The following is a 22868-nucleotide window of genomic DNA, read 5'->3' as shown; positions in this document are numbered from 1 at the left end:
AGTTTGTTTGTGTTTGATCAACCCTTTACCATCTGAAATTTACTGATTTTACTATTTTACCCCTAAAACATAATATTTGGAAATGTTGAATTCAATTTGCATTATCTCATAAAAAAAAATTTTCAACCTCAAAATAATATTGAAACAATACAAATAAAAAATAAAAAATTAATAAATGAAATGATTAAAATTAAAAAAAAAATAATGATTATAAAAGTATTAAAATAATTAATAATTAATAAATAACACAAGTAAATTTAATAAAAAATAATTAATGTTTAATAAAAATATTAAAATAATTAATAATTAATAAAAATAACTTATAATTAATAAAAATATTATTATTATTCACCGAACCATCGTTGTTGCGTGTTGCAGCGATGGTGGCGGTCGTGGGAAGATAGGGGAGGGAGGGAGGGAGGGAGGGAGAGAGAGAGAGAGAGAGAGAGAGAGAGAGAGAGAGAGAGAGAAGACAGGGGGAGAGAGAGTTGCAATAGTAGTGGCAGGAAGATAGGGCGAAGAGAGAGAGAGAGAGAGAGGTCGAATATTTAGGTTTTCTGGGTTTGGGGTTATTAGGGGTAATTCGTGTCATTTTCAATATATTGTAAGGACATTTTGGACTATGCACCGGCTCTGAAACATGTCTAAGCGCATTAAGAGCCGGCCCAAGGTCTATTATTTTCAGATATGAAAATAAGATTCAAACAAATTTTAAAGGTAAAGCCAAAGAAGGGGTGAGGTCTGAAAAGTAACATTTTCAGATTCAGACCTCTAAAAAGTGCAATCAAACGACCCCTAAGTATAAGACTTAATTAGATGAGATTAAATGATGTGAAAAGCAATAACTGAAATTACACTTTCAACCCTTAAAATTAGAGATGGATTAAATACACAAATATGGGCATTTTAGTAGCCCTGAAAGCTAGCATTAAAGCTATAATAAAGTGACTTTCATACCCTTCCTCAAACAAATAAATAAAGGGTAATTTTAGTCCAAAAAACTTCCACACTACATTCACACTTTTATATATAGTATAGATATGGATTTATTCTTTTAAAAATATTGACATAAATCTAATTAGTAGCATTTATTAGTGAAAAATAACTTTAAAATATAGGATTTAATACCTTAAATATAAGACTTAATTAGAGGAGATTAAGTGAGGTGGAAAGTAATAATTGAAGTTACATTTTCAACCCTTACAATTAAAGAATTAGAGATGGATTAAATACACAAATATGGGCATTTTAGTAGACATTAAAGTTAACATTAAAGCTTTAATAAAATGACTTTATACCCTTCCTCAAACAAATAAATAGTGTCCAGGTGCAAGTAGTCTGCATCTTCACAAATTTGTTTATACTATATAGACACTATTTATTTGTTTGAGGAAGAGTATAAAAGTCATTTTATTATAGCTTTAATGTTAGGTTTAATGACTACTAAAATGCCCGTATTTGTGTATTTAATCCATCTATAATTCTCTAATTTTAAGGATTGAAAATGTAACTTCAAATATTACTTTCCACCTCATTTAATCTCCTCTAATTAAGTCTTCTAGTTAAGGTAGTCTCACCTTCACAAATATGTCTATTTCACTAAGCCTCTCTCTAGATAGTGCCCAAATCGTTATACCTTTCGTGCAAGTCGGAACTTACCTGACAAAGAATTTTGCTACCTTAGGACCATTATAGTTACGATCGCCGTTCACTGGGGCTTTAGTCGCCATTTCCTCTCTTATCAGGTCACCAACTTCCTTGACCTTCCGGTACTGGGTAGGCATCAACCCCCCCATACATGGTCTTACGACTTTGCAGAGACCTATGTTTTTGGTGAAGTGTCAAGTGGGCCTGGTCACTACAACTCCCTTTGTGAGGAGGCACTCCTCCTGAAGTTACGAGACTATTTTGCCAATGTTAATTTTAACTCGACTGTTAACGGGATTGGATGTGGTAATCCAAAATAATTGTATTGGACATCGGATCGGGTATCGAACTGTCGGGCTCCGTTGACCGCCCCAGAATCCAGTACTTCTGCAATGCAAAACAGCAAAAGTACCATAGGGGCAGTTTCAGTATTTCAACTTTTTACCCGACAAGATAAATGATTAGGTCAACATCGTAGTTAGTGCTCGAATGGAAGTCCTTTTACAGAGAAGGTACAGTGGTTCCCTCAGTAATTATAAAACAATTTTAAGGGCATTTCAGGTATAAAACATCAATACTCCATCCTCCCTTCCTTCTAACCTTTTCTTACGGTTACGGAAGTTGAATTAACAGTTTAGTGGCATTATCGTAATTAGATTTAAGCTGTAGGGCAATTTTCGGAATTTCAAAATATCGAGAACGCACGCCACTCCACTTTGGCATGCTTGTGACTCCTTGTCCTGTAAAGCCCGACAATCCGCTTCATGTGCGCCAACGATTGATAAACAATACAAAAAATAAAATACGAATTTTTTATCGGATTATTTGGATTATTTCCGTTATGCTTGTCTTATCATACAACGGTAGGTTAGCCCAGTATTTAATCTACGCCGTCTATCAATTGGAATTGTCATAAGGTTCCAATCCAATAGTCAGAAAAACAGTTTCTTTTCTTTTTCTTTATTCTTTTAATTTGCTATATAAGAGATTTTCAGTCACTTCTGTGAAGGTTGAGTGAGGCTGGAAACAGATCTGAGTAGGGCCGGAGGAATGACGTCAAAGGCGATTTTCCGGTTCCGGCTGTTTATAATTCGGATTCTGGTCTTCGGTCTGGTGGTCTTTTCAGTCACAGCCGGGGTTCCAAGTGAGGGAAAGAAGCTCGACGAAGACTTCCTTCGAGAAGCTGATAGAGTTACGAGTTTGCCCGGACAACCGCCGGTTAATTTCCGGCATTACGCTGGGTATATCAAACTCCGTCCCGAAGACGACAAGGCCTTGTTCTACTGGTTCTTCGAAGCTGAAGGCGGCGTCGCCGAGAAGCCTCTCGTTCTCTGGCTCAACGGAGGTTCTCTCTCTCTCTCTCTCTCTCTCTCTCTCTCTCTCTCTCTAACACACTGATACTGTGATACACTCATACACACACAGAAAAGTCTTGTTTCTCGGAGAAGGAATTTTCCTAAATTTTGATAGTCACCGTTATCTTTAAAGGCAAGAAGCAGTTCATCGTTATTGTTAGCTAGTGGACAACTCTACCTTCTGTTTCCCAACAAGATGGTCCTCGACGTTTCAAAACTCAGCCCAGCAACGTCGTTTCTACCAAATGGAAAAGAAACCGAGCAACGTTTGAATTGATTTCAAAGTGATCTTACCAACCGTATCGGGAAAGATAAGATTATGGATTTTGCTTTTCATTCGATGGGGCCTGCTCGGAGCCGTTTAATCTGAGACGTCAATTTGATGCAGAATGGTGCCATTTAAACCGTCTAATCCTGATTATGTTGTGCGTAGATTTAAGCTGTGTTTGGGGGGGTTTCCTCTTCCCATAACGGGCTTCCCAATAAGTATTTTTTAAATAAGTCATGATTAGAAAAGTACTTGTGTTTTTTGGTGAGGTGCTTTTTTCTTTAAAAATAAAACGGCTTCTTCTAAAAGAAAAGGCTTAAAAACCTTGTTTTTTTCATTTTGAAAGTGATTTTGTGTCTTTTTGGTGGTGATTAAGCAATCACCAAATGACAATTGAGGGTGCTTTTGGCTTTTAAAAAGAATAAGCTGCAAAACGGTCATCAGAAGTCCCCCTCCCTCCAAACGCAGCCTAAAGGTCTGTTGTTTTGTAAATGATGTTTTAGTTATTACTGAGGGATGGGGGGGCAAAGCAACAGTTTTGAAAAAGCGATTTCCAGTTTTGTCTTTGATGGGGAAGTTTTATTCCATCTGTTTTGTCTTTTTGAGAATAAAGCCCAACAATATACCCAACCACGGTCTCCACCTCCAGGCGCCGGAGCCTATTCAGAAAGAAAAGATAGGTCCCATTGTATCGTCTTGTCCATCTGGATGAATCTGCTTAGCCTCAGATGGATGGCTTGGATCGGTGGGACCCATTCGTGGATGGTACCGCAGTACGTTTCTGGTGCAGTGGTGCTTACTTGCCTTTCTTTTTTGCTTATTTTTTACCTTGTGGAGCGGTTAAAGAAACTTCTGCCGTGCTAGCATCATTTTAACGGTATTACGGTTAAGAGACTTAAGGGCTAATCTTTTTGGAGCGTTTGGTTTCACGAATAAGATCTACCTTTTTTCTTTCCCAAACACAAATATAGTCGAAAATGTTTCAGCGAAAAATAAAGAAAAAATTGTTATGGAAAATGCAGGACCGGGTTGCTCATCAGTCGCATATGGTGCGGCCCAAGAACTGGGCCCATTTCTCATCAGAAATAATCGCTCACAGCTTATATACAACAGATTCTCTTGGAACAAAGGTAGGCACATGGGCCCTTTCTTATGCCTTTAAACTATTACCTTGCTATATTCATTTTTATTTATAAATGACATTAAATATTAGGTTTTTCCCAGATGGATTTTATTATTTATTGTTTATTTATTTATTTGCTTATTTAATGTTAAAATATCCTAGTTGCAAATCTTCTGTTCGTTGAGGCACCGGTCGGAGTCGGGTTTTCATACACAAACAGATCGGCGGATTTACAGACACTAGGAGATCAAATTACAGCTAATGATTCATATGCATTCTTACTCGGATGGTTTCGAAGGTTCCCGGCGTTTAAATCCCATGATTTCTACATCACCGGAGAGAGTTATGCCGGTAAATTGAACTATTTATTTGTTTAATCAGTTGTTATTTGGTTATTGTTTTTATTGCTTTGCAATTTTTGCACTAAAAGGTAACAAAACCAAAGATACTCGATTGGGTATTTGGGTTAAACTTTTTTAAGACGTGTTTGTTTTGTGTAAAAGTAAACTCGGAAAAGGAAAAAGAAAGTCCTATACACTTTTCAGTTCTTTTTTTTCTAAGAAGAGAAAAAAGAGAAAGAACTTGAAGGAATAAAAAATATATTTTTTCTCTTATTGATTTCTTTATTATTTATTAATTCAGGATGTGGTTGATTTCTCTCACTTATATTACTTTCAGGTCATTATGTTCCCCAGCTTGCTGAAGTCATTTACGAGAGAAACAAGGGAGCAAGTAAAGAAGCTTACATTAATTTCAAGGGTCTAATGGTAAGATCTCAGTTCTCACAATGTAGAAAGTTCCGTCAATACTTTTATGGACCCACCCACTTGCTTGTGTACTTGTGTTCCCTTAATTTTTTAATGGTAATTAAGATTCGTGCTGTCAAATGGTCGGCCCTGTTCCGGGTCCGGGTCCGGTAGAGCCAGCTGATCCATAAATAATTGTGGTCAACAGGTTCTGAATCAGAACGGGTCTGTAATCTGATATAGACGGTTATACTTCTGTAATTCTGACCATAAATCCACGTTGACACATTTTGACATCATAATTTCATAATATTATAAATATATCATAAGAAAAATTAGTAATTTTTGTGGTGGAAAATAAATAGGGAGAATGACGGTTCAGCCGGTCAGAATTTGTAGGCCGAAAATACTGTTGGGTAGGGCTGTTCATGAGAAGGCCCAACCCGACCAAACCGACCAACCCGGACCGACCCAACCTGAGTCGGCCGGGTTTTCATCAGCACCGGTCGGTTTCGAGTTGGGCAAATTTATAAACCGAAATATCGGGTTGGTTTCGGTTTTCTTGTGTAAAAACCGAAACCGAACCGAACTAGTCTTCCTACTTAACTAGTCTTCTACTAGTTCAATAGTTCCTAGTTTCCTACTTAACTAGTCTTCTACTAGAACTAGAACAACCCTATCTTCTAGTTCCTACTTAACTAAATTATATCTATCCTAGTTTCTATAGTCTTTTACACCAAATAGGCAACCCATTAGGCAATTACAATTAGAATTAGGTGTCCTCTTTTACCTATATTAGAATTTAGAAAGTTTCTTTAAATATAAATGTTTCAACCTTCTTTCTATAAAACAGTTTGACTTTCTATTTTATTATCTTATTGAATATTGACAACTTTTGTCTTTTGTCTTCTAACTTTTGTTTTATTGAATATTGAATATTGATAACTTTTGTCCTATAAAACAGTTTTGTCTTTTGTCTTATTGAATACAAAAGCTTTTTGAGTGGAATAGGGGTTAGTAAGGTTGACACTGGACCAAATGTGAGACAAGTTTCATAAATAAGGTTTGACTACAAGAGCAAAACCGAAACCGACCCAAATCGACCCAACCCAACTCAAACCGACCAGGTCGGTTTTGCCTATCAGTGGGTCGGTTTCGGTTTCCACCTCAGGTAACCCGATTAGGTCGGGTCAGTTGGGAAAACCCCAATAAACTGACCCAACCCGACCCGTGTACAACCCTACTATTGGGTATATATAGGGTCCATTTTACAAGTCTTTTTGAGAAGATCTTGTAGTTTTGATAGTCAAAATATGCATTGAACTTTTGACATAAGATTTGGGCAGCCCGAAGACCGTTTGGCAAGCGTGCATCTTTTTGTGTATTATTTTGGGTTTTTCCATGTGAAATTAAAATGCGAAAGATGTGAGAAGCGTCATTTGGAGTTTTCCGAAATCAGCCCAAAATAGGTTTTCTTGCATCTTTTCAGCACTCCATCTTTTAGCGGCTATATCTTCCGTGTGCCAAACGGGAATAGACCGATTTTCAGTCTTCCCGACTTGTAAACAGCCGAAAGACCACAAGGAAAGACGTGCCAAATGGGCCCATAAATAACGAAAAAGTATGGATATGCCCAATATAAATTTCTGATTTTCACTACAGAGATATAAACATTCAAAATATCAACAACCCACACTCTATACATCAATGCCCGCCTGTAAATTGACATCAATTCCGAACTAACACCTACCCCAATAGTACTTTGGGCCTACAAATTCTGACCCTAGCCTGAACCGTCATTCTCCCTATATAAAATCGGATAAGAGTCTTAATTACTCTAGAAGAACAAAAATCGATCCCAACCCCGTTATAGTTGGGCCACATAATATAGACCCAAAGTCTATGTAATTGGGTCTGTAGATAGTCGTAAATTAGATGGAAAACACGTGCAAAAAGCATGTGCAAAATGAGTTCACATTAGGGTTCCATAAATATTTCCCAATGACAAGTATCAAAGATATTTTCAATACAATATGCAGTGCAGTTTGGATCAGATAGGCACATTCAATGAATATTTCAAATTTTTTTTTTACACTTGTCTCTTAAAATACATTGAAAAAGATTAAAACTGAAAATATTTATCAAATGTTCAATTAACGTATTTAATTATGTTGTGCCTATTAGGTCCGGTTCCTGTGAAGTGTCTGTGGGGGCGTTAATGTGATCTCGTGCAAAATAGGGTTGTGGAATGGATTTTCATTTAGATTCGATCTATAAATAGGAAAGGACTATTGGTGAAAGTGAAACAAGGGTAGGTTTTATATATATGGATGACAGAAGATGAGAATTAGGAAGAATATTGGAGAGAGGTGTAGTGCCCACATTTTTGTACCACCCATCGCCACGCAGGAAACTGTACGTAGCGAGGGGAGCTTGGCAAGAGCCCGGACCTGCAGCCCATAGGCCTATGTCGGGCCAGGCATGACCTGTGGGACAGCATTTTTTACTAAAAAGATAAAATTGAAAAATAATGAAAAATTAAAGTGTTGGAGGCTATTACTAAGAAAAATAAAATAAAATAATTAAAAATAAAAAAAAAACTTAACAAGAATATAAGATAGACAACAAATTGAAAATACAATCTTATAATTTTATCCTATATGAATTTTAATGTATACAAATTGTTCATAATTTCATATATGAAATAATAAAATAAAATTAAAAAAAATTACAATGGAATTGGAACAAAATAGTATAATAAAATTAAAAATAACAATCTGCAATAAAAAAACACAAATGACTTACAAATAAAATTAAAAGCAAAATTTATAATAATATTAAAAACTTTGTACAATTATTGAATATCGGCTTTACTCTTCTCTTCAGGTTCCGCCTCCTTAATTTACATATTCTTGTGATCCATTGGACAAAGTGCCATGCCCTCCTTGAACTTATAGTCTACCCTCTGCATCTAACCAAATCTTTGAGGCATAATGTACATCTTTAGAGTTTTATCTATCTTATAGCTTCTCATCTCATTTAATACCTTGTTACATACACTAAAACAAGACTCCGATGCAACTATAGACATCGGAGAAGTTAATAGATCACGTGTCATGGTGGCAAGTATAAGATAATTTTACTTTGAAAATAAAAATTAAGTTCATTAAATGAATTTGATGAAGAAGAGAGGCTAGTAACTAATTGTTGCCTGATTTAACCTAATTATACTAAATTTTATTTGATGTATTACCGCTAGTAGTTTTAAGATGGTGGCATTGTACAAGTTTTTTTTTTTTTTTAATTTCCAAAATGTGATCAATATAAATTAAACATTTGAGATAATAAAGAACTAGTTTCTTTTTTATTTAATCTAACATTAGTTTCATATTTTCATGGTAAAAGTTAAGTAAAATAGCTACACTAGTCTGTTTAATGCTAGGGTCTAATATTATAGATATGCAATATAAAGGAGAAATATTTTTTCAATACTTTTTTTAAATTTATGTTCCATTATTTCAATAATATTTTGACATTTCTATCTTTTACAAAATAATCACTATAACATATAATTTATTAAGTAATGTATATGAAGTTGGGCAATAAACACTTGAAAAAAAAATGCTAGTAGCATCATAAAAATGTTGTAAAAAAATCTTTTATATAAGGCCATATTCCAATCATCATCACTTATAGCATCATTGGGAATTCTTTCATTGTGAAACATGTTAAACATAGAATAGATGGAATTCCACCTATGTTGAACATCTAAAATAAATCTTTTATATTTTTTTTCTATATTGAAGACATAAATTTCTAAAATCTTGTTTTCTTGAAATGAAAGATTTAATAAACAAAATATAGTTTCTAATTTATGTAATATGTGTTGAAATAATATTCAAACCATCTTGCATACATAAATTTAAGATATGACATGTACATTTAATATAAAACAATTTTCCTTTTAAAATAGGCTTTAAATGAGATTTTAAAATACTTACATCAACACCATTGGTGTTAGCATTATCAAAACTAATAGGAAAATTTTATTTTCAATACCACAAATACATATAGTATTTCAAATACTAGTAGCAGTTGCTATACAAGTATGTGGTCATTCAAGTCTTGTAAAAGTTATTGTTATTATTTTTTTTTTTGTGAAAAAGTCATGATTCATTAATGAAATCCCCAATAATACAAATATAACTATATTTGAAGTAAGTGAAACTTTAGAAGTAGAAGTTGAAAAAATAGAAATGAACTCTTGTTTATATGAAAGAAAAATTTTAAGAGCAACATTTCTTTATATACTTATCGAAACTTTTTAAAAGCATGATTTATAGATGATTGTAAAAAATTTTCAAGTCTAGGAACTTCAGAAAATTAAAGTGGTTGCTAAGCATGTAAAATATATTTAGCAAGTGTATATCTCATTTTTTTTCTTATGAATATTAAAAATAAATACGGTAGATGCGTGTGTAATTTGTATTTGATTTGAATCATTGTTTTCTTCACATATCTTCTTAAATGTCCAATGCCACCATTGGTTTGGTAACTAAAATCATTTCTACATTTTTTTTGTAGATGGCTCTTATTCCCTCTCCCTCAACCTCTTCACTGGTTTTTTCTCTTGTTTACCCTAGAATCACTAGGACTAGCATTAGTAGTAATAACACTAGCACCAACATTGGTGCTATCATATTGGGATTGGGCTTCATTGAACCCATGGCCATAAAGAAAGGGTGTTTGAAAAGAACTTGCTATTTTAATAAATGTAAAATATTAAAAACACTAGAATTTAGAAAAAGTTAATTACCCCTTAACTAGTAATCAAGTTGTCTATTTGGTATCCCAACTTGATTTCAATAGATGAAACTTATTACCCTTCCGAATTGCTAACTTGAGACATTTTAACAAGTCTCTTCTCTTATTGAAACTTGAAAGAAAGTTGAGAATTGGAAAATAAGTGAATATGAGAGTGTATTTGACTGAGTATGAGAGTGTATGAAAGAGTATGAGAGTATGAGAGGGATTGGTTGTTGTTATGATAAAAATGAGCAATGGTAAGAGTATTTATAAGAGTTGGAAAATTTTAAATTTACCAAAGTACCCTCCTAAGCTAACTATGTGTAGTTGTTGGGTGGGTATTGTGGTCTTTTAAAAAGTTTGAGAAGAGTTGACCATTTTAATAAATTTAAAATATTAAAACACTAAAGTTTAAAAAAAAATAATTACTCTTTACCTAATAATCCATTCTATTAGTCCAACATTTCAACTTGAGTTCAACAAATGAAACTTTTAAACCTCCCAAATTGCCAACTTGAGACACTTGAGTAAGCCCTCTTTGTTGAAAGAAAGGTGAGACTTGGAGAGTAAGACAGAATGTGAGGGTATTAGAGTGTATGAGACTACGATTATGAGAGTGTATGAAAGAGTATGACAATATGAGAGAGAGAGTGATTGTTGTTATGATGAAAATGAGCAAGGATAAGAGTATTTATAGAAGTTGGAAATTGAATTAACTAAAGTACCCTCCTAAACTAACTATTTATAGTTGTTGGGAGGATACTTTGGTTTTTGAAAAGATATTTACCACTTGACCAAAATGCCCTTAAACTAGTTGTTTGACTGTTCGGAGCATTTAAGTCATTTTTTGCTCTCCTAAGCCTAAATAAACAAATGTCCCTCCAAATTAGTTGTTTATAGTTATTGGAAGACACTTATGTCACTTTCATCCCCCAAAATAGTCATTGGAGAGGGGCCTAATGGTTATATTTTTGTGGGCCATGTGTGTTAGCACAACCAGGATGTGCTAGTCTAGCCCACAAACCCGTGCCATGAGCCCTATTGGGTTGTGGATCTAAACCCATAGTTCCAATTTAGCCCAGCCCATGATTGCAGGCCATGGTTGGACCAGCATGGTACTGTACCATGCAGCCTGTTTATAGCCTGTTTTACTCCTTGAGTGTGTAATTACCTGATTTGGTGAATTTGTAATCCCCCAGCTGGGAGGCAAACAATTGACCTTAGGTAATTCCATAGAGTTGGGGTGGGAGTAGAGTTCAATTCCAATTTCAATAATTTCTTAAAATATCAAAAACCATTTCATTTAGGTTGTGTTTGGATTGAAGGAAAAAGTGGGGGAAGGAAGGGAAAGTAGGGAAACCTTTACAAGCCTTGTATAGGTTTTCCTACGTTTCCCTTCATTTCCCTACTTTTTCCTTCAAACCAAACATAGCCTTATAGAGAACTGGGGCAACTATATGATGGAATTTACACCAAATCCACTCATGCAATCCCAAAGCAACATTTAGGGTCTATTGGCTTTTCATTAAGTTAAATTATCTAGATAAGTACATTTACCCATATTCTTTTATTCATAAGTAAATAAGAAAATGACCATTTTAGCCATAAAAGGCCATTATTAGAAGGGACAATTTTGTTCCATCCAAGTATTGCCAACTTTTCCTCATGTGAAAAAATTATTTATCCACCTCAGAAATGAGTATCACTTACCTGGATAGTTGATATGTAGGGAAAATAAATTTTCCATGAATCCCAAATAAATCTAAAAAAAAAACACATAAAGCTCTTACTCAATGAAAATCAAAAACCCATTAACCAAATTTCTCCCTTTCAAAATTCAATAAAAAACTGGCCCTTAGTATATTACATAGACTATCAAAAGTCAAAACTACCATAAGGCTTGCTAAACAAACTTTTATAAATCAAAAGTCAAAACTATCTTTACCTTCCTTTCCCTATCCTTTCTTTCAAACCAATCAGCCTTATAGATTGCAATAGCAGAAGCCAAACTTTAATTTGTTCCGTCAAATCCCACTTGAATTCATTGACAAGATATTTTTATTTAGATAAATTACAATATATTCTCTCTCTTAACTCGGATTTTAATTTGTAAAATGGAAATTCAGATAGGAAATGCCGTTATTAATGATGGAACGGATCAAGTTGGGTTCGTTGAGTATGCTTGGAGCCATGCGATCATCTCAGACGAGCTTTACCACACCATTCTCAAGGAATGTGATTTCAAGCACAACAAGCAAACAAGCAACTGCAGTAAGGCTGTCAAAGGCTTCTTACAAGCTTACTCAAATATCGACATCTACAGCATCTACACGCCGGTCTGCCTCCATTCTTTTGATCGGAGACCACGGAAGTTGGTCATCGGTCCTCGGCTCTTTGCCCAACATGTGAGTCAATTACTTATTTGAGATAAACCCAGTAACTAGGTTGCTCGTAAAAAAACTGAAAACAGATCCACATGGAGAAAATCAAATGGAGAAGTTTGGTTAATTGAATCGATCAGTTTAATATTTTTTAATATCCTTAGTATTAGTATCGTAGGATGGTGTTAATTTTAACAATAGGCTTTCACGTAGTTTGATATGGAAAAGATATGATATCGGAAAAACATCTGACCAATAAATTAGAATTTTAAATGTAATAATGAATCAGATGTCATTTATCAAAATTCATGGATGAGCTTTGATTGATCAAAACTCTTTTCATATCATATCTTTATAATTTGGTTTTTTATTAATCTAAAAAATCAGTGGTTAATGGAAACGCTGGTATATTATAATATAAATTATATACGTAAATGTATTATTTTTATAATTATCAATTTATAATAACTTATTTTATAATGTATAATGTATTTCATATTATTTATTATTTACAATATCACACATATAGTACTTATATTTATACATTTATTTGTAAAATATATATTATAAATATAAAGATTGAGAATTGATAAAAAACTGAAACTGGTCAACCAGTTAATTGGTTGATTTGATTCCATTTTAATTGGGGTTTTTTTCAAAAGACAACAGTATCTACCATCGGTTCAGTTTCAAAAAATACCACGGTTTGGTAGCACCCCTCACTGCGCTCAGTAACGGGATCACTTGGTGCTCTAGGGTGAATCTACATCTGTTCCCCACAGAGGGAACTCCACAAATGCCTTACATCATATCCCAACCTGTATTAAAAACATTTTTCACTGGTAATTTCCAGAGATTGAAATGTACATGTGAGACATTTGTGGGGTGCAGATGTAATCTTCTCCAGGGCGCTTCACATGCACATCTCACAGTGCATTGAAAACATTTCGAAATCTCCCGTATTTATTATTGGCAGATATCTTCCCAATACACGGGTGGGAGCCGGGAGGAGCTGTGGGGCGCCCTGTGAGATGCACCGGTCGGATCTCCTCAGTAACCCAGGCTAAAACACAGATGAACATACGCGGTCACGCGGAGAAAGTAGACAGTGTTTAATCACATTTACTACAAGCGTAGTTCTGTAAAAAGTTGCTGAAAGGCCGACCGTCGGCGTATTAATTTCAGGACCTCTGGCGTAAGCTGCCGTCTGGTTATGATCCTTGTACAGAAGACTATACGGAACAGTATTTCAACAGAGAAGATGTACAGAGGGCCTTACACGCCAACATTACTAGACTGACCTACCCATACACCACATGCAGGTATGTATGTAGTTCCACATCTTATATATCTAATAAATGCAGGAGAAAAGATTTTGTCTGTGGGTCAGTAGTAGATCTTCAATAAATGTTCCATCCATAAAAAGAGCGGTGACGTGAGTGATGAGATGACAACTACTCTCTCATGTGAGAATGTTAAGCTGGTCCTAAGGGTAAAACACTTATGGCTATAGTCATTAACATTTTTACCTTCGGATTGGAAGTTGTAAATGGTGGAATTCTGAGTGGGCACTCCAAATATCAACCCACTGCATTCTGCAGACACGGTAAGACTCTGGTGTATGTAACAGTACTATCTGTAGAAATCTCGGAGTCATACCATGGCTGTAGTGCAGTGAAGTTGGCTGATCAATGATAAAAATACATAGAGATCGGCCCCATGTGATAGAGTTTGGGGCCAGGCTAGTACCTACAATAATGGAAAAAAAAATTAGGGTTTGGGGCCACAAAAGTCAAAACCTCTGGACTGCTTTGGAGCATAGCTATTGTATGATAAAGTAAGGTTTATTGCCAAATTTTTTTTGTTTTGTTGTGCAGATCAGATACAGCCGGGCCCAAAATGAACTGGAAACACGAAAATAACTTCTTTCTTTTCTCTCTCTCTTATTTATTGCTTGCATTCAAGATTAATTTTAAGTTGGCTCAAAATAATAAAAGTGATTGTCACTTGGATTTGGATCTTCTGCCAATACATTACGTTTCAACCCTCTACCAATTTGATATAACATTGCATATCTCACTATGAGACTGAGGTATATCATAAAAATGGGACTTATCATATATAAACGTGCAGTGTGAGATTATGTTGATAGAGGGTTGGAATGTATTTTGTTGACAGGTGATCTGGACTGTCAAAATTGGACCTACATGTTAGATAGGTTTTATCATCATACATGTGGCAAGTTATGGGCCAGCCCGGTAAAGGATATAATTAGAGAATAATCTTAGTAGAAGACAAAGATACAATGTCATAGAATCATTATTAATGGGCTATTTAGGGCTGGCCCATAAATAACAAGACCCAAACCGACCAAACCGATCAATCCGGTCTGATCCAATTCGAGTTGGTTGGTTTTTCTTCAGCATCAGTCGGTTTCGGGTTACAAAAAAACATAAATCGATGGTTCGGTTCGGTTTTGGTTTTCATGTGTGAAAATCAAAACCGAACCGACCCAAACCGACTTAGATATATATTATATATAATATATTTCAGATATTATATATATATATATATATCTATTTCAGCTTTATTTCAGAAATATACATATTATATATAAAATTTCTGATATATAAAATATCAGTTTTAATCCATCAAATCATTTTTAATTTTTAGGTATCCAGCCTTTGTTTTCTTAGACTTGAATCCTTTACCGTTCATACCGAAAGAATCATTCACAAAACCGACCCAAACCGATCCAACCCGATTCAAACCGATCAGGTCGATTTTACTTAGTACTGGGTCGGTTTCGATTTCATTTCTAGGTAAACCGACCAGGTCGGGTCGGTTGGAAAAACACCAATAAACCGACCCAACCCGACCCGTAAACAGCCCTAGTTCTGTTATTATGTTGGGTCACTTAAAAGAAGTAGAGGCTAGAGAAAGGACGATAACAAGCTGGAACTTGGGGGCATTTAACTCGGAAATTGTCAACCCCAAAGTTTGGTAATTGCAATCACCTCTTTTAAACTTTTTGACACAATTATAACTTGTAAATAGACCCCTTATGTTAGAATCCTCTAATAAGTCAAAAAATGTCTAAAATATCTAAGCAGTTACTTTTGACCAAAATATTTATTTTCCAATTTTCTGCTCATCAATCACTACCCTGAGTCCATCCAATTTCTTTTTCAAAATTGGTTTATTTTCCAATTTTGCCCTTCATATCAATCACTCAAAGGTAAAACTGCCACTTTAAACTCTCTTTTTTTTATTATTCATAAGATTTGTATTATTTTTATGTAAAAATCAGCCTCTCTCAATAGTAGTTACATGGGTATTTCGGATATTTTCGCACCTCTTTCTAGAGGATTTTACTAAGAGGCCTATTTGCAATTGTATTAAAAAGTTTAGAAAAGATAATTACAATTATCAAATTTTAAAGGACGTTTTAACAACGATCAAAAACTTTAGGGAAAGTTTCAGAAATTTACCCTAAAAGCTATAGTTAAGCTCCTAGCTATAACCGTTTGTTGCTTCATGACATGATTTGATATCATATTCATACCACATGATTTATTATGTGGGACACAATGAAAGGTGGAAGGTTTCCTATTTCATGTACAGGAAAATATATGATATCGGAAAGATATCGTATTGGAATAGATCTAACCAATCAAAACACCCTTATGAATTTGATGAATACCACCTGATTGATCACCTCTTTTATATGATAATTGAACCCTTCGTACACAAATATTTGTGGCACTCAATGTTTGTAATTGGAGAGCTTTTACCTTTTTCTTTAGAAATATTTCAGGTTAGGTTGGAGATTTGAAGCCTGAATTGGAACATCTGTAGTAAATTCCATTTACCAGGGACAAAATAAATATTCAATATTGCTTGTTTCTGATTTAGAAATGTTCAAAATTACTACACATTGGCCAAAACATCGGGAAATTCTAGTTGGCTATATTTTTTTAAGAAGAGTAGAAAGTTTTACTTTTCTTATTTATTATTATATAATAGATTGAGCTAGTGTAAATGGACAATTTGATAAATCCATGGAGCTTCTCTAAATAACATGTAAAATGGAGCTAGTCTTGAATTGGATTCGTTAATAGTTGCCACTTGCCAATAAAATATGACAAATTAGGGTCCGTTTGACAAATTAGTCTATTTAGTTCAGATAAAAATGGAAATAGAAATTTTAGCAGGAATGAAATGTCATTCTCAAGAAAGGGGTAGGAATAGCTATTCCTACAAATGAGAGAATGTCATTCCAACAAGAATGGATAAGGTTTCAATTTCATCCAAATCAAACAATTAAAATTGAAATAACGTATTCTAATTCTAATTCGAGACCCCTATTTCTACGAACCAAACAGGGTCTTAAATTAAAAAAGATGAACTGTTATTCAGGGAAGGCTTTATTTATTTATTTACTTGTTGTGCAGTGATGTTATTAGGAAATGGAATGACTCGCCGGACACTATACTTCCTATCCTCCGGAAGCTCTTAAATGCGGGTTTGCGTGTCTGGATCTACAGGTATGTACATGAACCCCTCATCCCCCATCTATGAGTAATAAAGTCATTGTTGGTAAGCTCTCTAGACCTTACATATTAATTGCAGGTAGTGGTAGTAAGTCTTGACGGTAGAAATGAGTATGGTAGAACACGCTATAAAATATCATGTGAATATGATTTTTCTTCTGTCCTTTCTTTTGATTTTTCGTCAAGCTATGGTCTGGCTATTAGGTGAGATTTGTGAGACATATTCAGTGGAAGGTCCCTATATTCTGCAGATAAGAACTGTCTGACATTTATAGAGGACTTATTGGAATAGGTTAGGTTTGGATAAACATTGAGGCTGTGTTTGGTTTAAAAGAAAATAATAAAATAGAAAGTTGAGGGGTAGTTGTGTTTTTGTCTTATTTTCTATTAAAATAAACATAGCATAAGATGATCTCCATTGTCCATGTTACTTTTTTCATAATTTATCCATTAATTAAAATGTTAATCGGATGACTAATAAAAGTTAGTTGACGAGCTGAAAGGTTGGTTCTCTAAACCCTATTCCCCCTTTCGGGAGAAAAAGGTCAAAATTCCATTATATTTCAAGACTAAGTCTTGAGGTGTAGAGATGTTACCATATTTTGCAATAACATGAGAAGCTCAGTTATCTATATATATGCAAGGTTCAAAATATCGATACGTTAGGGGCATAGTGGGCGAATCAATACACATTTTTATTATTATATATATTTTTTTTGCAACCGGTTCAGGGGGCAGTTTAGGTCTTCTCTACCCTCTGAATTGGTCAGACCTTCGATACACCCATTGTAGGAGCGTATTGGAAGGGTCTCAGAGTGATACGTATCGGCCAATACAGGTCGATATTTTGAACCTTGCCTATATGTAGGGCTGCAATTTTGGGCTGGGTTAGTCCAAACCCAACCTTAATCCAATTTAAAAAAGTTGGGTTGGGTTGTCAATTTGATGTTCGGGTTAAGGTTAGGGTTGAAATTTATGAACCTGACTTATTTCGGGTTGGGTTAGGGTTGATCCATTGGGCAATCGGACGTAACTTGAACATGACTCTATAGTATATATATAATCACTTCACTTAATCCTAATTGGAAATACTAAAACCTTGATAACATACTTTATATTTTCTGAATAATTTATTCTTGATCTCCTCTCAGTTGTTTGCCACGCATAGCTTGCTCCCCATAAAAGAACTATTATAAGTCATCATAGTAAACTAGTCATTCCAAACACTTGTTTTTTCTGAATTTTTTACTTCAAGAACTAATAAAAAACACCAACAAACAAATACTAATAAAACATAGGATTAATATATGTAATGAAAGTTGAATTAAGAAGGTTGGATTGGCCCCAACCAAAGCCCGGCCCAATCCAAATTTGACCTTGTGTTGGGTTGGGTTGGGTTAGGGTTGAAGGAATTTGGTTAGGGTTAGTGTTAGGGTTGGGTAGGATTAAGATTAGGATTGGGGATTTAGAACTTAAGATTGGGATAGGGTTGGGCTAGGATTGGCCTCAACCCGACCTAACGTAGCCTAACTTGCAGCCCTACCTATATGAGCTAGCTAGGAGTGAAGGAGAAGAATAGTTCTCCAAATTACACAAAAGATTCCTCCAATAAGTGATTAATATTGTCTATACACCAAAGGATCGATAAAGAGTGGTCCAACTGTAGAAAGAATTTTTGTGCAATCTGCAGTTTCTTTTATTGACATTTCTCTACAGATTTTCATGATATATATATATATATAAATCATTAATTGGACAAATTAAGTTCAATATATACATATTAATGAGGGAGTTTTAATTGCGAAAGTGAAGTTGCAATAGATAGGTTAAACCACCCACTCGCCTTTTTTTTCTTGTCAACTCCCATGCTTCTGGATCCTTTCAGCCCTAGGTAGTTTATATGTAGTGCAGTTTCTTTCTTGGGAAGTTTCTATTAGGAATGGCAACGGGGCGGGGCACCCCTTCCCCGTTCCCGCCCCATAGTCAAGATACTTTGCCTCATTCCTGTCCAATCTCTGGTGGTGGGGCGGGTTCAAGGTGGGGCATCCACTCTATGTTAGGGATGGGGAATCCCCGAATTTTTTCAGCTCCAAGGCAACTACTTAAAAATTATTTATTTTGTGGACAATTTATACATAGAATATAGGAATTTGGAGGTATTTTAGGAATTGAATTATAATACTTTGGGGGGGGGGGGGGTACTTAAAAAATTGAATTATGAGATTCTAGGATTTTAAAAGTTTAGGAAAAACTTAGAGATATTTTAAATATCAATATTAAACCTAGAGATATTTTACTAATTGTAAATCGGGTTCAAGACAGGTTTGGATAATTATATACAAAACCCGACTTCGGTTTGGGGAAAAAAATATTTTCCCCGTCCCTGCCTGTCCCTATTTAGGATCGGGGGAAACCCGCTCTGTTGGGGGTGGGGTGGGGCCCCGATTTTACAGGGTAAATTGCCATCCCTAGTTTTTATTGAGCAAATTCCATGAGTCACTCATGAAATTTGCTCAGTAAAATATATATATATATATTTTTTGGTGGGAGAAAGCATTTTGCACCAGACACCATGAAAGGCATGTAGTCAATACCTAAACTTGTGAACCTTGATAAACTCAACGCTGGGGCTGATTCTAGTTTGACGGAAAATAAGAAAAAAAAAGAGAGTTGAGGGAAAGTTCTTAAGGCTGTGTTAGGTTGCAATGCAAACAAATTTGTACTGAAGCAAACTATGACAGTGTAAATGATTTGAGTGTAAATTCTGACTTATTTTTGTTTTAAATTTTAGCTTATTTTTTTTTATTGCAAATACAAATGAAGTAAATAAAGACATGAATCAGAATAAAGTAAAACCAAAATAAAGTTAAACTAGAATTTGCATTTTTTTTATTTGCACTCCCCTGCATTTGTATTAGTGCAAATAAAATTGCACTGCAACCAAATGTAGCCTAAAGAATTTTATCCTTAGAAGAATATCTTATATATATTTCATATATACCTAAAAAATTCTATATTATATATTAAAGGAAAGAGACACTTATATACATTGCACTCGGATAAACCTAGAAAACTTAAAGCTTTCAAATCCCAAAAGCAAAGCCCCAATTTTTGGTTGTGTGCTTTGAGGCTTAATAGTGCTTTAGCTTTAAATTGTGTTTGTGTGTGTTTTTAACGCAAATACTTGCCAAACTGTGAAAACACTTTTTGGTTCATTTTTCTTTTCCCACAGCCCAAGGCTATCAAAAGCAAAGGCTTATCTAAATGAATTCGTAAGATGACCAGAAAAGTTTCCTGTGAACTGATCACATGCAACCCCTAATAAAATGTAAACCACTTGTGCTTTAAATTAAACACCAATTGATATGATGTCTTGTCTTTTCTTTCAAACACTGGCATGTTCGTATTTTATTGGGATCTCTAAATTATGGTCAGAAGAAAATACCATCTCTTAGATGATACTCTCATTTTCTTATTCTTGTTTCTCTTTTCTATTGTTTTTTTATATATTGATCGTATGACCCTTGCTTGTATGACACATTCAATGGGTATTATTTTAATTTTTTAAAGCTTTTTATGATGACTGGTAACATGCGTTGTAAGTGATAGTTTCAAATGACAATAATAACAAAATAGAGATAATAGTAATAATAATTTTAATGTTTTCATCAAAACCCATGTAATAATCGAAGAATAGTGTGTATTGTAAAGATATGCTTAATTTTTTGTAAATTTTATAATGTTTTTTATATTTTATTTTTATTATTTAATTTATAACATCAAAAGTTCACTTGTTTGAGCATAAGGGAAATGCTGTTTTGTTCGATTTTTAGAACATTGGTTTTTTATTAGTGCTTTTTATCTCATGGTCAAATCAACTGGTCAACTAGTTGACCCCATTAAACTAGTATTTTGGATCCATTTATCATCTAATTTTTTACTAGCAAAAAACCATTAGCTTGACCAACAATATGGTGACTTAACCATTTGAACCATTGAATGGTTTAACCTAATTAGTGTTAGACACTAATTCTCTTTTTCCCTGATTTTTGTATTTTGTTTCTATCATTGGTAAAAAATAATTTTTATTTATTACATTTATACTCTTAATATGACAAATACATAAAAAGGATTTATATTTTTAAAATTTTTCAATTTACTGTATTTCTATCTAATTTTTTAATTTTTATTATTTAATTATTACATCATGGTAAATACCCATTTTACCTAAATAATTGAACCGTTGTCCTGTTGCTTGTATGGATAAAAAGTTGGTTTACTCTTGGATCAATTTTACTGTATTCCATTTTCATTATTATTAAAAACAAATCTTATTTTCACATTTACTTTTGTTTAATGTGATGAATATATAATATTGAAGATGTGCTCAAGTGCTCAAGTACTTTTGGATCAATTTTATTGTATTCTTTTTGTATTTCTATCTTTTTAAATATTTATTATTTAATTATGATATCATGGGCTGGCCTATTTGGTCCAAAAGGTTGGATCATTAACTCACCATCTGGATAGGAAAATGGTTTCATTTTTAAATCAATTTTAAAATTTGTATTTCATTTACATCATTAATAAAAATAATTATTATTTATCACACTTATTTGCTTAATATGACTAATATATGTTAGATATATATATATATATATATATATATATATAATTTTTTTTTATTTTTTTTTATTTTTTTTGTATTTTATTTTAAAATTTTTAGTATTTAATTATGTTGTATTCTATTCAGATATGCACTGAAAACAAACAGAACCAAAAGAAAACTTTAATGGATCCATTTAAAATATTATTAAACTTATGCATAGTGAAATAAAATCCTTTCACATGGTATATATCCATAATCCGTTTGGTTATAGATCTTGGTTATCTTTACATTTTTTATTTTTTTGTAAAAGGTTTTGTTAACAACCATGAAAATAGCCTAGGAGGGGAGGACATGTAACCTAACCCCTTGAAAAGAAACTATACAAACAGAATGTGTCTCTAAGCTACATCGGGCTTCACAAAAAATTTTGGGTCAATTTGGTTTGCAGTCAGAATTGGAATCGGAATGGTCTATTTCCATAATCTATTTGCTTCAAATGGGAACCAGCATCGGAATTAAAATCAGTTAGAATAGAATCTCATTCCTAAGGGAGGGGGAGAGAATGACCATTCTCTCAAATAGGCGAATGCCATTCCACCAAAAATGGGCATGAGATTTTAATTCCACCCAACAAACAGTTAGAATCAAAATAAACCATTCTGATTCTAATTCTAGACTCTAGTCCCGGAAATGGACCGTTAGTTCTTACATGCATGAAACTTGTCAAGATTCAAAAAATTAATAGCTTTTGTAGTAAATTCTACTGGATGTTGGTTTTGAACTGAATATATTTCTAACTGTTATTGTTTTTTCTGCTTATTTATTAAAAAATGAAAAAAAAACCAACAGCGGAGACATGGATGGGCGGGTACCGGTGACATCTACAAGATACAGCATAAACGAGATGGGGTTAAAGATAAGAGAAGGATGGAGGGCGTGGTTCCACCGGCATCAAGTAGCAGGGTGGGTGGTAACTTATGAGGGCGGCCTGACGTTTGCAACGGTGAGGGGAGCTGGTCACCAGGTCCCTGTCTTGGCCCCTCAACAGTCCCTTTCTCTCTTCTCACATTTTCTCTCTGCAAAATCCTTGCCACCCTCTCGTTCCTCTTCCTAAGTCTTTTTGATCTTCAGACCATCCATTACATCTCTCTCTCAATTGTCATAAACATAAACAATAATACTGAATCATTATTAATTTTGTTTCCTTCCATGCATTCTCAAATTGAAAAAAATAAAAAATAAAAAAGATTGATTCGAAGTTATTCCTTAGAAAAAATTATTTCAGCAATGATACAATATTTTCTTCTTGTACTAGAAGCAAGTGCATTTTGGACCACAGATATGGAATATTGTGTGTGAGATCATCCAAACTCACAATAT

The 22868-nt window shown here is 34.1% G+C and overlaps 1 protein-coding gene across 2 annotated transcripts; it reads left to right on the top strand.

Annotated features, from left to right (window-relative positions):
* Positions 1 to 2642: 2642 nt before the first annotated feature.
* LOC104610108 (serine carboxypeptidase-like 35) lies at positions 2643 to 22696 on the top strand. Of its 2 annotated transcripts, XM_010276581.3 has the most exons (8): positions 2643 to 2992; positions 4293 to 4400; positions 4556 to 4744; positions 5072 to 5160; positions 12072 to 12350; positions 13512 to 13648; positions 16781 to 16873; positions 22338 to 22696. In XM_010276581.3, the coding sequence occupies exons 1-8, from the start codon at positions 2698 to 2700 to the stop codon at positions 22600 to 22602; spliced, it is 1455 nt and encodes a 484-aa protein (XP_010274883.1). In that variant the 5' UTR covers positions 2643 to 2697; the 3' UTR covers positions 22603 to 22696. The 2 variants fall into 2 exon arrangements, with proteins under 2 accessions (XP_010274883.1, XP_088759388.1); XM_088903262.1 differs by lacking the exons at positions 16781 to 16873; positions 22338 to 22696 and adding an exon at positions 14204 to 14970.
* The last annotated feature ends 172 nt before the right edge of the window (positions 22697 to 22868 follow it).

Source organism: Nelumbo nucifera, chromosome 4 (assembly GCF_055504915.1).
Source record: "Nelumbo nucifera cultivar China Antique chromosome 4, China Antique-T2T, whole genome shotgun sequence".
Taxonomy (NCBI): domain Eukaryota; kingdom Viridiplantae; phylum Streptophyta; class Magnoliopsida; order Proteales; family Nelumbonaceae; genus Nelumbo; species Nelumbo nucifera.
The sequence above is the reverse complement of the archived record's forward strand: the minus strand, read 5'-3'. Positions and strand labels throughout refer to the sequence as shown.